General features: G+C 36.1%; 1 protein-coding gene across 1 annotated transcript; it reads left to right on the top strand.

Moving 5' to 3' along the window:
• Window positions 1-4340: 4340 nt before the first annotated feature.
• On the top strand, window positions 4341-7945 carry LOC149946433 (uncharacterized). Its single transcript, XM_090170750.1, has 2 exons — window positions 4341-5468; window positions 7829-7945. The coding sequence occupies exons 1-2, from the start codon at window positions 4341-4343 to the stop codon at window positions 7943-7945; spliced, it is 1245 nt and encodes a 414-aa protein (XP_090026876.1).
• The last annotated feature ends 7734 nt before the right edge of the window (window positions 7946-15679 follow it).

Here is a 15679-nt window from a genome sequence, read left to right as displayed (position 1 = left end):
CTGCACGGAAATTATCGCATGCAGAAAAGGGGAAGAGGGTACCATGGTAATTATCACATATGAAAAACGGAGAGGGGGTAGTACCACGGTAATTATCACATAGGGATAAGGGGGGGGGGATCATTGAATGTTAAAGCGATACAATCAGAGAGATTGAAAGGATTCGAGTTGCCGAAATTCATTGGAAAGTTTTACTTTTCACCGCCAATAGAAAGCACTTATATGGCCAACTTGTTTTCTAGGAATATGTTGGGAACAAATATGCATAAAGTTATTAACTACATGTAAGTAATTACATTTAAAAACTAGAGTGGATTCTATATATTTTAAGGGAAACGCATTAGAATCATATACGAAAATAAACAATTTTATATTATATATATATTATACTTGGCCCTCGAAAAACCAAAAATAAACTAATATATAGAGGGTGTTTTGTTTTGCTCGAAAAAGTATTTTTTTTTTCAAAAACTAAGTTTTCTAGAAAGTTGGAATTTGTACTGTACATTATACGTGCCGGGGGACACTTTCTACCAAAACTGAATCTAAATCGAAAAATATTTTCACGTTTTTTGAAAATTTAAATTTTAACCGCTAGGTGCTATAAGAAAATTGTCAATGAGAAAATTGTAGAGCGTCACCGAAAACGTACAAATAGACGTCTTTATCACTGACAAAATTGGACTTGAAATAGTGACAATTTGCGCAATCTAAAATAACTTTTTTTAATTCCATTGGGCGAGTAGTGTAAAGTCAGAACATTGTTAATCTGGTGTTTAATGCAATAAACCCTGCTGAAAAATCGAGGAGACTGGCGAAGAAATTAAATTAATTAATTAAATTATTAATTGCAATTTAAATTATGTAAGATCTGGCGACCTTGCTGGCCAATGTGCCGAACCGTTTCACCCTATTCATCGTTTTGAAATACAGTATTTCACATTTCGGGGGTCATAAGGCATGGCACTCTTAGCTATTGACTTTTCCTATTAGTTATTTAATCTAATAGGCCTGTGTTTGCATCTAGTCGTATTCGAAACCTATTTTAACAATGATAGGCGAGAAGATAAATAGACCACAGGTTTAAAGGTCAGTAAAAACCTTAAATTTATTTAGTATTTAAATAACTGTAATACAAACTGTGTAACCATATTGTCGTAATCAATCCTAACAATTATGCCTCAATATTCCAGAGCTGATAGTACGGAACTAGTGGCCATTTAATACGTGGAAGGTGGAAGAAATCGACGAATGAATGAGATCTTTGAGCACCGGCATCCAGATAAAAGACCATCCATAACTACTGTAAGGCGAGCTGTAAATGACTTTCACCAGTATAAAAACGCACAACCTCGATTTCGTGGGCCTGGTCAGCGGGATTTGGACTTTGTAAACACCGTTATAGCCTATTTTGCCGCATACCCACGCAGTAGTCGTGCCGTGGCGAGTAAGGATTTGGCTTGCAGTAAAACTCGCATTTGGGAAATTTTACATAGGCATAAGTACCATCCTTACAGAGCAACGATTCACCACGGTTTACGAGATGGAGACGCTCAACAACGGCTGGATTTTTGAAACTGGCAGCTAAATTTCGTTCACGACGACCCACAATTCCTCCGCAACATGGTATTCTTGGATGAATCCTCGTTTGCAAGAGACGGCCCTTACAATCACCAAAATAATCATGTTTGTGAAGACACAAATCCACACTGGGAATATGAACACCGTCACCAATTTCAATTTGGGTGCTGGAATCCGGTTAATTGGTCCAGTGTTCTTACCGCAAAATCTAAATGGCCAGAGTTATTTAGATTTTTTGATAAATGAGCTAGAACAACAACTTGACGAACTGCCGTTGGCGCAACGAGCAAGACTGGTTTCAGCAAGATGGTGCCCCGCCTCATTACCACAGAACCGTGAGAGATTACCTAAACAACGAATTTCCACCACGATGGATAGGGAGGAACGGTCCCGTACACTGGCCAGCAAGGTCGCCCGATCTGACTCCGTTGGATTTCTCTCTTTGGGGCTTAGTCAAGGACAAGGTGTACGCCACTCCGGTTGAGACCCTTGAAGAGCTGCGTCAACGAATTGTAAGCGCTTGCCAGGAAGTAACCCCGGAAATGATTCAAGCCGCCTTCGACAATATGATTGTTCGCGCCCAAGCCTGCATCGCAGCCGAAGGTGGTATTTTCGAAACGTACCCATAAATTTTGTTAGACCCTCAATTTATCCGCAACGTGCTCTTCTATTTTGAATCTTCCATTTTAAGACACGGGCCTTACCAACACCAAAACAAAAACTTATAATAATGTAAAACCTAGATTTCATGAACTTGCTCAACGAAATTTCCACTTTGAAAACACAGTGTTATATTTTTGCCACGTACCCGCGTAGTAGATGTGCCGAGGCAAGTACGGATTTGTTTTGCAGTAAAACACGCTTCAGAAAAATATTACTTATACATAAGTACCATCCTTACTTTAGTTTAGTAGATGGAGACGCTGAAAGACGGCTGGAGTTTTGCAACTGGCTGCTGAATTTTGTGGCTGAGGACCCTCAATTTATCCGCAACGTGCTCTTCTCGGATGAATCTTCCATTTTAAGACACGGGCCTTACCAACACCAAAACAAAAACTTTACGCAAGTAGAAAACCCACACTGGGGTTTTGAACACCGTCAGTTATTTCAATTTGGGCGCTTAAACGTTTACATTGATCTCGTAGGAAACCGTCTTATAGGTCCAGTACTTTTCACTCAAAATCCGAAAGGCCAGAGTTATATGGATTTCTTGCGAAAGGAACTGGCAGATCAACTTGATGAACTGCCTTTAGCCCAACGAGCCAGATTGCGGTTTCAACACATCTGGGCCTCACCTCATTACCACAGATACGTCAAACTTTCCTTGGACTCTTAATTTCGACAATGATGGATAGAGAGAAATGGTCCGGTACACTAGGCAGCAAGGTCACCAGATCTAACGCCTTCGGAGTTTTCTCTTTGGGGCTTCATTAAATACAGACTTTACACCACTCCTGTTGAAACTCTTGAAGAACTACGTCAACGAATTATTAACGCTTGCCGGGAAGAAACACCGGAATTGGTTCCACGTGCTTTTGACAACATGATTTTTTGTGCCCAAGCCTGCATGGTGGAGTAATCAAACCACAATTTGAAATTTTTGGGAAATAGTTAAATAAAAATTGGCGTTTTCATGTAAATTCGAATATATTTCCAACATTCTTAATTTAAATCATGTTAGCTTATTACCTTCTTTCGCCATTGTCTCCTCGATTGTACTGTAATGTTTATTGATTTGAAGAAAAGTTTGCCAACTTGTCACTTTCATAAAGTTATCCTACGTTACTTATGGAAATTGAGATACCTCATTTTAGCTTGCTCAACTGGTCACTTTTCCAAGTCGCATTTTTTGGGTGAAATAAATCTTGCTGGTTTTTGCCCGAACAATATTTCTAAGTTTTCGATGACGCTCTACAAGTTTATATTTGACAATGTTCCTTTAACACTAAGCGGAAAACGTTCACTTAATTTTTCAACAATCTAGATAAAAATGTGTTTGAAAAACAAATCACCTTTCCGAGAATAAAAAAACACAGTGCAAAAAGACATGAAGTGTGGTTTATTTGTTTCAGGTCGTTAAAATGTGAATGTAAAGATCAATCTCTGGCCATTAGCAAGAATTGCGTCTTTAAAGGTTATTTATAGCCAAGGTCATCTGTATTTTATAATTTAAATATTACTGAGGTGTGCTGCTTAATAGGTGAACTCTTTTTAAAATTGACCAGGTTTAACTTTTTTGTGAAAATTATAATTTGAATCTGAAAAAAGTAAACCTAAAAAGCGCAAGATGTATAATTTCTTAAACAACTAAAAATTCATTAAAGCAATTAATATCGTAATCATAAATGCTTTATATAAAATTAACGCGACAGGCGCCATTTCACTTTCATCCGTTTTTGCCACTAATTAGCAAATTAATTGAAATATCAAAACAACTTCCGGATTGACTTTCAAGATCACTTCGTTAGACGTGTAGAGAAGAAATGAAGAATTGAAGTCGATTCCCTGTTCACTAATGAATTAATGTTTGAAGTTTCTCCAGTACATCTATAGACAATGAACAATTGATTTAATCTTTCTCGTGCTGGGTACGAAATTTACGGATGTTATTAAAATACGCTTAAATTCGTGAGACGAGGTTTTCATCGAAATGTGCTATTGAGTGATTAGAGAGAAACGTCTTTAGCAAGTGAGATGTTTAAAAATTTTCTGAATTTCAGATCCCCGTAAATTAAAAAGACAATTTTTCTATGGTTGGAATGAATGTGACGGGGCAAAGAAATGATTCAATTATCGTGGAGCACCACGAGGAGTTAAGTGCCGTCACTTTGGAAGAACTACATGAACTAAAGGAGTATTTTCTCAGCTTATCTCTATTGTCCAACGATATTCCTCCGTGGATATATCTGGTTTTAATAATCATTGGACTGGTATGTAACGTTTTAGCTTTTATTGTGTTCTCCAGACGTTCAATGAGATGTGCGCTGAACATTTTACTGGCTTCTATGGAGATGGCCAATATCGTAGTTTTCTTAGCTGTGGTAGTATACGTAGATCCTCTGTATTATCCTCAACATTACCTCACTTACGTTTATACCGTGGCTGATTGGATAAGTGTGTGTTTCAAGATCGGCGCCGTATGCATGTCCAATTGGATTGCGGTAACTGTCAGCGTATGGCGTCTTTACGCCGTTGTTACACCACTAAAGTCAATTAAGTTCTGCACCAGCAAAATCGCTATCTACGCTGTCGTTCTTATTTCGATATTGTCACTTGTGTGTGGGGTGTCATTTGCGTTTATTAACCGTATTGAAGAAATACACTTTTTACTATTCGAAGATAACAACAGCGATTTACCATTGGGCAACCTTACGCTCTACGTTTTGCAAATCAATGAGAAGATCGTCAACATTCATGTTACGTCTAACATTGCGAGAACAATCATTGTAATAAATACCGCGTTACCTTGTTTTACGTGCTTGACTACGACCGCCGTGCTTTTGGTGAATATCTGGATGGCAAAGCGAAAAAGACAGAAGTTAACGAAGCAGATTCACAGATTTCGCAGAAACGGTATCTTACAGAACGAAGAACGCATGACCGTCGCTCTGCTCATCAACCTTGTGATTATGGTACTGGCGTACATGCCGTACTCGTTGTTCGCGGCCGCGTTAATAATTAACCCCGAGAGCGAAATTAGAAACAGCTTTTTGGAGAAAATACAAAAATCCGGTCTCGGAATCCTGCTCTCCAACTGTTTTTCGTTTTTCGTGTATATTTTTATAAGCAGAAAGTTTAGAACCACTTTCATCAAGTTGTTCGTAACTCGTTTTAATATAAACTCAATCTCGCACACAGAGATGCGATTAGTGATGGTACAAAACAAGGTATGAATTATTCTATTTTAAATTCACAGTTTTACGAAACAAATTTTAAATTTGGAAGTCAATCATTTATTTTTCAACCCTTAAAGGCACTATTTTTTATATTATTCCAAAATAAAGAGGGCTTTTATTCTGACCAGAAATTAAATTGTCTAAATTTAAATTTCGTACTCAAAATTAAATTCTGTTAAATCGAAGACAGAAATCTTAAATAATTTTAAATCGATTTAAATTGCATTATTATAAAAGGTTTTTTTTATTTATATGCTTTATTATTTTGTTGATTGAATTAACAGGTATTCAATATTTCGATAAATGTGGCAATTTATAAATAAAATTAGATAATTTTCTATATCTTACCAGGTACATGTAAAATTCCGTTGAATTGCAAAATTATGTAAACATTGAAGCAATAACAAAGATTTTTGTCTGTTGTAGAGTGAAAGGTATGCGTATTTTACAACTCTAAATATATTATTATTTCTTAAATACCTATGATGGCTATGAAATTTTTAAAAGTCCTTTGATTAAATTTACTTTCTAAATATAATAAGCGGATGTGTAATGCAAATAATATTAAATGTTAATTAATAAATAGTCTTAACCTTGGAACAGTTTATAGTATATGAGTAGCATACTAATAAAATCTACTTACATTAATGTTTCAACATTTTTTTGGTATTCGTTTTACACACAATCAAAAGGAAATGGTTGGTTTCGTGAAATCACGTACGGTATCGCCTTTGCCACCAGACTTGAGATATTTCACGACCATTAGCAAGGGCCACTTTAATTAACTACCGCTCCGGAAACATGATTGCTATACGTCAAAAGCGCCAAAAATTATTATTTTTGGAAATACGTTGATTTAATCTCCATTTCATAATTAACAGATAAATTGAGTAAAATAGCGGAAATATTTTACACATAACAAATAAATTCGATTTACTACCAAAATATGTTTGCTCCAACTTTATAAGGTAAAATTCCCGCCTCTTTCGGTTCAATAAATTTCATAGAAAATCGGGAAAAAATAATTTAAAACTTAATGTAGGTAACATATTAACGAAAGTGTTATTGAATCTCATTTGTGGTTATTTTCTGCTTTATTTAGCCTTTCATATTTTAAATTCTTCAATTTTAAGTTTATAGTTGAATGAAAAGATGAAATAGAGGCAAATTCATTTGATTATTTTATTATGCCCCGTTTTCTGAGCTGCGTAATTTTTCACTTTAATAAGGATTTGGCAACAGGTCATCACGCTGTGCCAGCGGCTATGGCAGTCATGCTGGTATATTTTTTTTCCAATTGTAAAAAGAAAGCGTGACGTATTATCTACGTCATTCTTCCAAATCCCTATTACATATATGAAAATTGGAAAATATAATTAAAATCCTCGATTTTTAAATATTAGTTTTTGTAATCAATGTTGGAATAACAGTTGGGATATATAATATATTATAAAATTTTCTTCATAACTTTGTTAAATTTGACGTGATTGCGGAATATATTTTTAAAAGGATTGAAGCTTTTGCCTTGAAACAACTTCGCCAAGTGGTTCGTAACTCACTTTCATTTAGCTCAATATCGATAACTTAAACGCGATTAGTCTAAAAATTTAGCAAAACAAGCGTAAAGATATCTTGTTGCTAGAGGTCGTCATTTGAATAAGAAATTATCTAATTATTTATTTTGATTTATAACCGACAATTATCAGAAAAAACCATTATTTTTGCATGTTAAAACGTTATTTATTCGTATAAAATGTTCATAAATAAACAGTTTACCAAAATTTTTATGATTAATCGAAATTTTGTAGGTTCATTTATTTGTTCCACCGATCTCTACTTAACGCACACGGCTCAATTTTTGACCATGCATTTGAGCTGTGCTTCTTAATTTGAAAATCAATGTACGGTAATAAATAAATGCATTCTTGATAAAACTTCATGATTCCTAGAATTCAAATTATATAGGAAAACTTTTTTAAATTGATAACGGATGTTTTGAAACATTTTTTTATTTCAAAGAATTCAATAAAAGGTGTGAAAACCAAACACATTTGTTATTGAATGACAATCGAGCGCTTAAACATTCTACAAAGATATATAATTTAACATAGTGAACCTATAAAAAGCACTTAAACCAATGAACCATGACTTTTAAGCTTAAATTTGTGTTAGTTTTTAATTTACAATTTTTTAAAAACTATAAAATTTAATCTATTGGGAATATAAATAAACTTATGAAATTAACGTGGATTTTAATTGCCTATTGTTTCTATAGAAATTAAACTGAGCTTATTATGCGACCATAATTATCAAGAAGCTTTTAATAGTTAAAGTATTTTATTTAATCGCAGCCAAGTCATCCTCAAGCATCATCTTCTTTCATGAAATCTACCGTTTCGCGAATCGTGGTGTTCATCTCCATCGAAGGAGGCTTCCAAGTGAAACTATTACGTAAAAAGGGAATCTAGTTTTTTTAAATAGTGAAATATATCATCCCGCAGTGGTGTCTCAGTACTGAAGGAGGATTCCAAGTGAAACTATTACATAAATAGGGAATCAAGTTGTTTAAAATAGTGAAATATATCATCTGGTAGTTCATTTCCATCTTGGAACTCTACCACCGCATAGAATGCAGCTGCAATGTGGTGGCATCTTCCTAATAGTCTGAAGAAAATAAAATTTAAGTAAAGTAACACTTAGGATTAAAAATACAAGCTGCATGTGTTAAATATTTACCCTGCAGGGCATTAACAATAGCTGCAAACAGCTTCCTTTGTACCTTTTGAAAAGCCAATAACTATTCCATATTTGTATTGTTTCATGGATGGGAAACAGCTGGCTCTTATGGCACAAACAGAATCTATGTCGTTGAAAGGCTTTAGGTGATGGAACATTTTCTGAATGTACCCTTCGTTGAAAAACCTAAAGCCTTTGTTTTTTTTTGGTTTCGTCAAAATGACGAAAAAAATTGTTATCACAGATCCCGGGAAAAATCGATAATGAATTGGTCCAACCTTGGTTTTTCTTAAAGTTTTAATCTAACGTTTTCCATTTGAAATGATCAATTATGGAAGTAGACATTTTTACCCTCGCAATATGTACTAGTGCGATTTAAAGTTAAGCCCAGGACGCGGCGCAAGTCCCAAACACGAGGTAAAGAGCGACACTAAAGAGCGACCTGAAAATTTCAAATTCCTTCCTAAAACAGATTTTAAGATATTCGCCCTGGTTATTTTTTTAGTGGACACCCTGTATGTGTCCCCCTCCGAAACAAACCTATAAATTATGTGGGCTGTGCAGAGCGGCATGGAAACGGTATTTTCCCTATTCCGCGGGAATGGTCGGGAATGGATTTTTCAATTTACAGTAACTCGAGAAAGCGGCCGGCCGAGAAATTCGGGGTAAGTACATCGAAATTTCGAGCTCTAGCGAGAGTCTCAGTCTGCGACGCGCTTGTTAGTCGTATTCACCCACCGCCCTCCCCTTCGTAACTTCGTAGTTCGTACGTTGTTTATGCTTCGCTGGGCGAACTAGTGGCGTGTTGAAGAACGCCACGCGGTGTCATGTTGAAGAAAGGAAGGATAACTAACGTTAAGGGTGGGGGGACCTTTCTACTTTCTAGTCGAGGTTTTACTTTAAGTTTCGTTTTGGAAAGTTCTTCAATATGCGGTATATACGTCATCGTCATCGCTAGTCTCAGTAGTCTGACTTCGGTACAATCTGTCATTTCGGGCTTTTGTTTTGATTGATGTACACAAAATTTCGGTAATGGATAGGGAATGGGACTACTTTTCTTAAATGGAAACGGTCGGTAGCGAGAAATTACGGAACGGTAACGGATGGAAGAGGGATTTTTGAACGGGAATGGAAAACTCTCAACGAAAACTACGGGAATGGATCGGGAACGGGAAAACCTTCAACGGATATGTTATTTTTTTATCATTATGCAGCTCTCTAGTCGGCTGGCAACCAGCAAAATCGATGGGTCCGACATTCGCCAAAATCCCGTACACATGCCAAAAGTTGAGATTAGAAATTGTAAAATCAACTTCAAAATCACCAACTCATTCTGAATGATATTACGGATTGAAAATCCACCTAAAATCTCGAAATCGCGAAATCACTTCCCAAATCCCGAAATCGCTTAAAATATTCAGAAATCGCTTAAAAATCACTTTGAAAATCACAAAATAAGCCTTTAAAAGTAGACCAATCTACTTTTTATCGTCTCTACTTATGACCTTGAATTTTCGTTCCCTCTCGATTTCGATGGACTGTCGGGTTTGCCTTATTTTAGACCGTGCTAGGTGGGTTGTTTTATCGCCATATATTTGTTTTTACTAAAATTTAAATATCTAAACTGGCTTTTTCCTCGCGTATGGAGTTACATTAGACCTCATTTTTTGACCCGTCATCTTGGAAAATGACCGCCATTTTGTCGTCGCGTATAACTCGAGAAGTACTCTATGGAAATTATTAAATTAGGTGTCATACTTATTCTCAATTAAAAATCTATCGAATGCAATTCACTTAATCTCACAAATGTCAAAAGGTCAAAGGTCATTGATAAAAACTCTTATTACTACCCGATAAAACTGAAAAAAAACGGCCATTTTCAGTCATGTAATATGCACAATAAAATTAAACCAAAATATATTGAGATGAACCTCTTTCTTAAGATCAATCTGCAATTTAAAAAAAATTAAGTTAATAAAGTAGTTAGCTAAGTATTAAGTGTAACCCCACCCCAACACTTTTAGTAGCAGCGGTACACTAAAATACACGGTAGTATACTTAAATTTTGGTTTAAAGCAAATCGCTTTGAATGGAGTTACATTAGACCAAAAGAAGCGATTTGACGCGCAGCACCTCTTTTTTTGACCGTGTGGAGGGCCGCCATCTTGGAAAATGGCCGTCGTTTTTCATCGCGTATAACTCGAAAAGTACGAAATCTCAAAAATTTCAAAAGATCAAAGGTCATTGATAAAAACTCTTATTACCACCCCATAAAACTGCAAAAAACTGCCGTTTTCAGTCATGTAATATACTAAATAAAATTTAACAAAATATATTGATATGAACCTCTTTCTTAAGTTAAATCTGCAAAATAAATAATTTAAATTTATAAAGTAGCTAGCTAATTATTAAAATTTATGTGTAACCCCACCCCAACACTTAATAAAGAAAATTCTAGTTAAGAGCAATCTACATTTCACAGAGCCTTATAGGCCTGAAATTTGTTTATATTATTTAATTTTCATTACAACAACATCTGAACAATGAATATCTTACATATTTTCATTATAATTTTGTAAGTTTTTAGTTACATCATATCTGAAAAACACAAGATTAGTTCGATTTTTTATACTGGGTGCTGCGCGACCCTAGAACCAGGCCTCTGCTTCTTTGCAACATTCGCCTGTATTATGTGATTGAACCTTTGCGATATACTCGGAGGGGCCAACAGTGACATTTAAGCGGTAGGAGTAACTACGACTCTTTAAGCGAGTCATAGGTACTCCCGGCCCCGCCGTAGTTACTACCGCCGTTACCATTCGATAATTCGTCACTCGTTTTTTTCTCTCAGCGTTTGCCCCAGTATGGTGTATACACAGTTTTTACATACAGTACACGCGAATGTTACAGTGTCGCACAGGCTGGTTCAACAGCCACGCAACAATCGGTATATTGAAAACAATTCTAAAAAAATTATCACTGATCGTTATTACAAGATCCTGCAATTACTACACTGCAGAGTACACGGTAGAAATTGTTGGCAACAAGACCAACGATTTAAGTCGCAACCTGATTTGCACCCGCATTTTTCAAGTTCACAGCACGTCTGCCACACATCTGGAAGTTCAGACCATTTTGGTGTCAAACGTCTTTCCATATTGCTCCATCCCCAACTAGACGAAGGTGCTTTTTCTCCTATTGAATCCGCACAGCTCCAAATCTGTCCCGACTGATACGGTGCATGCAAAATATGCTGGTAGAGCGAGGCTGATGTAGGAGGTATCAAGTGAATAGCCTTGTTTTTGGTACAAAACGTTATTTTCCTGGCTTTGTTAACTTTCTTTAATTGACTTTTTGAGTCATATAACTTGACAGCAAACTCATCTAGAGTTTCTACTGTTTCGAGAGGCTAGAAAGGGTCAAGAACGCGAGTGTCGCTTTGTCCATTGCAGTCCAGACTTTTTGACCTTTGATGAAAAAAACGATACACTATCGCATACAGCGAAGCTGTGGAATCCAAGCAGGGCTTGAGATTTCGTTTCTCCGTGTGAAACTGGAAGTAATTATGCAATGAAATATTAAGTACATGGTAAACAAACAAACATTTTACGGTAATAACCCGCTATCATAAGCGCAGCAATATAACGTCGCTTTGCTCCAACTCCGAATGAGAGCCACAGCTGCTGCAATCCGAGAGCTTGAAGTTTTTCAAAGAAAGCAATAGCAAGCGCAAGTACATCAGTATCTACAGTACGAATAACGACACGTCGCGCTCCATGGCGGACCAAATTGGAACCATGTAGAATAATCCGACCATCAGCTTCGTCGATTTCCTCGCAATAGCACCCATTCAGATAAGTTTTATTTCCTTCCGATGAGTAGATGTTTGGTCCAATGTTTGTGACAACGCTTAAGTCACGTATGCCTTTTACGGCTAACTCTACTAAGAAACGAAATAACTCGTTCTGGTTCAATGGGTTTTTTAGAAAATCCACCCAGTTTACTGGTAGTTTTCCCCTCGATAGAACTTGCCGTCGAGTACCATCCCCTCGATGCTGCGTGGGGACTTAAAATATGTGCCAGTGCTGCCCCGTCATATACAATAGCATCGAAAGATGGAGGGACTGGTGAGCTCTCGATCAAACCTTTAAATATAAAAGTACATTTTAAGAAAAACCAACAAAATAGTGATATCACCCCGCAGCTATACCTTCTAAAATACGCGCAAGATCTGACTTTTGTCCAGTTCGTAGTGCACCGTTCTGAGACAGTGAGGGTGGGAAAGCCTGATTCTCGTGCTCACAATAAAAAGTCTTGAGAACACAGTAACGTCCCACCGTAGGCACTTCATTGCATTCTGATGCGCCATGTTTGAGATTGAGCTTCAAAAGCAAATATTTTTGTGGACATTTTCGGAATAGCATCATAAATAAGCTTTGTTTTCTCCACTTATCACCCTCGGACGAACGATTGAAACATTTCCATTCCTTTTTTTCTGCACTGTATAGATTATTTATGCCATCTTTATCAATAATTGTCGAGAACAATTAAATCGGAGCTACGCTCCTTCAATGGATTACCGTAATCGGTAAAACTTTCTTTCAAAGCGTGGCATTTGTCCTTGAATTTAGTTTGAAACGAGGAAAGCTGTTCGTGGTGAGCTGCATCGTCGTCGTCGTCGTCGTCGCAGCTATAAAAGGTCCGGAACTCGGTCAACAATCTATTAATCTCAGGTCCGCCAACATCCAACGCCGAAGAGCTGCTGCATCATTTGTCAGACCAATGGCCCCTCCGTGGCTCTTAATTTTGCCGTTATTCTGCTCGTGGGTGGATTTTGCAATAGCAAAAAATGGATTTTTCGGTTTATGAATTACGAAATTTCCTAAAAAACGTTTGGTGAATTAGCACTTAGCAGTGTACAGATAATAACTACTACGTTAAATCGAGGTAATAGACAGATAAGACCATAGAGTAAACCACTCACATAGAGTGGAAGGCTATCAGCGAAAATTGTTAACACTTTTCGTATGCAACGTCTTGTTTTCGAGGCATGAAATAAACAAGTTGGGATAAAGGTAATGTACAATATCTGGATACAAAAGTAAGTTTATACTCTAAAAAATGTAAAAACACCGCCATCGCTCTTCGGACTATATTTATTCACGCCTCTAAAACAAGTTGGCCCGTTAGTTTTAATGTTTCATGCTCTTCCATAGGGCCTTCCACTCTATGCGAGTGGATTACTCTATGGTTAAGACCTAACGTATAGCAAAGTGGAAAAGCATGGAATTATTTTACTCTTGTTCAAAGGACTGGAATAACTATGAAAGTAGACAATATTTATTTGTATTTTTCTTGTCAACATTACAGCGAAGCCTTATCAGCTTAAAACCAAGTTATGTTTCATTCGGTAAAGACTTCTTACCAAAGAACTAAATATATGTTTTAATATAGTTAAAGGATATCGTCGGAATAAACAACTCAAATGTAAACGTCAGAATCAATAGATTACTTTCGCAGTTTTATTTTTGCTCACCGGTTTCCTCACAAATTGACGGTTAAAGTTCAGTTTCCTAGTTTCAGCGAATATGGTTATTTAAGGTTTAATTGGTATTGATGATATCTATTTGAACAAATATACTTTTCTTACTATTAAACTGGCTATTAATATCGTGATAAAAAACACAAATGCAACTGCGTTAAATTTTGTGAAAACCAACTCCTGACGATATTACACTCTTAAAAAAATAGATGTATACATGGTGTTCGATTGGTGTAAGAACGGTGTTAAATTGTTTTTCACACCTTTAATGTTATCCATTTACTCCCAAATTAATTATTTATTGAAAAGTGTTTTTTATTCTGCCAAATATACACCATTTAAAGTGTTGGAATGGTGTTTAATGAAATAACACTTTCAACCGTTAAAAAAAGGTGTAAAATTGGGTTTTTTCACACCTTTAATGTTATCTATTTACACCTAAAAAAATATTCGTTGAAACTGTTCGTTTCCTATCAAATGTATACCATTTAAGGTGTTGGAATGGCGTTTAATGAAACACATCTTCAACCGTTAAAAAAAAGGTGTAAAAAAGGTTGTAAAATCGTTTTTTTTCACACCTGTAATGATATCTATTTACACCCAAATAAAATATTCCTGGGAAACTGTTCGTTTTCTGCCAAATATACACCATTTAAGGTGTTGGAATGGTGTTTAATGAAATCACACCTTCAACCGTTAAAAAATGTGTAAAATCGTTTTACACCTTTAATGTTATCTATTTACACCCAAATAAATTATTCATCGAAACCGTTCGTTTTCTCCTAAATGTAAACTATTTATGGTGTTGGAATGTTGTTTATCAAAAACACACCTTGAACTTTTAAAATAAAGGAGAAATGGTGCTCCAATGGTGTAAAAAAGGTTTTAAAACTATTTGGCACACCTTTAACGCAGAGTGTATTTACACCCACGGTTTGTAGAAGCGCTTATTTACACCAAAATAAATTAAAAATCGAAAAGTGGTCGGCTTCTTCCAAATGCACACCTAATAACAATAATAGTAATATAGATTGATATTACCAGAAATAACCCCGTCAAGCGGGGGGGGGGATGAAACCTCTAATATTGGCCATGATAAAAAAAACGATAAAACGACCTTTAAGACAGGATTACAAAAAATACAAAGCCCAAAAATCCCGGCGCCGGACTGAACATTTTTGTTATGGAAAGAAGCACAATATAATCTATTATTAAAATTTTAAACGAAAATCAAAAACATTTATTCGTTCAAGTCGAATTCTAAGTTATCCAGAACATCAATGTTCTCTGAATGAAATGCAAGTGCAAACATTTGAGGACTTTGATATTAATTTGCTTTTAATGTTTATGGATGACTCCGTCATTTTCTGGTATTTTACTCGTTACTTTGAAAACTAATTGCTTTAAGGTTCCACGAGATATCGAGCTGCAAATTTCGAAATGTACTGAGAAAATACTGTAGAAATTTGCTACCTAATTTCTAGCTGCGCATTCTCACCCTATTTTCCGATAATTAGGGTTAAAGTTGGCTAAAAAGGTCAAATTTCAGTGGGTTCAACCTAAATCACAATTTTTGAAAGGGTTAATTACGTTCCATTAGACCCTAACTTCGCATCAATTTATGACAGGTTTATGATATATCAAAAGTACGAGTATGTAGCGCCACCTGCAGTCGAAGTAGCCACCAGGGGGCGCTATTGTCTCCAGAGTTATATTTTCGAAATCATCTCAACAAAACAAAGCGAAATATGTATAAATGTTAAAGGTTGATAAGTTGCGGATTTTGGAGGGCCAATGTGGTCCCCCAACACACTGTGGTACGCAACGACAAGACTGCGAAGGTCACAATGCGTAAAACAAAACTTACGAAGGTCAGAATACACACAATCATCCTGATATATGAAGTTGGTTTGACGTATAAGCA

This window comes from Leiobunum rupestre, chromosome 4 (assembly GCF_980474605.1).
Source record: "Leiobunum rupestre chromosome 4, qqLeiRupe1.1.hap1, whole genome shotgun sequence".
In the NCBI taxonomy this organism is placed as follows: domain Eukaryota; kingdom Metazoa; phylum Arthropoda; class Arachnida; order Opiliones; family Sclerosomatidae; genus Leiobunum; species Leiobunum rupestre.
The sequence above is the reverse complement of the archived record's forward strand: the minus strand, read 5'-3'. Positions and strand labels throughout refer to the sequence as shown.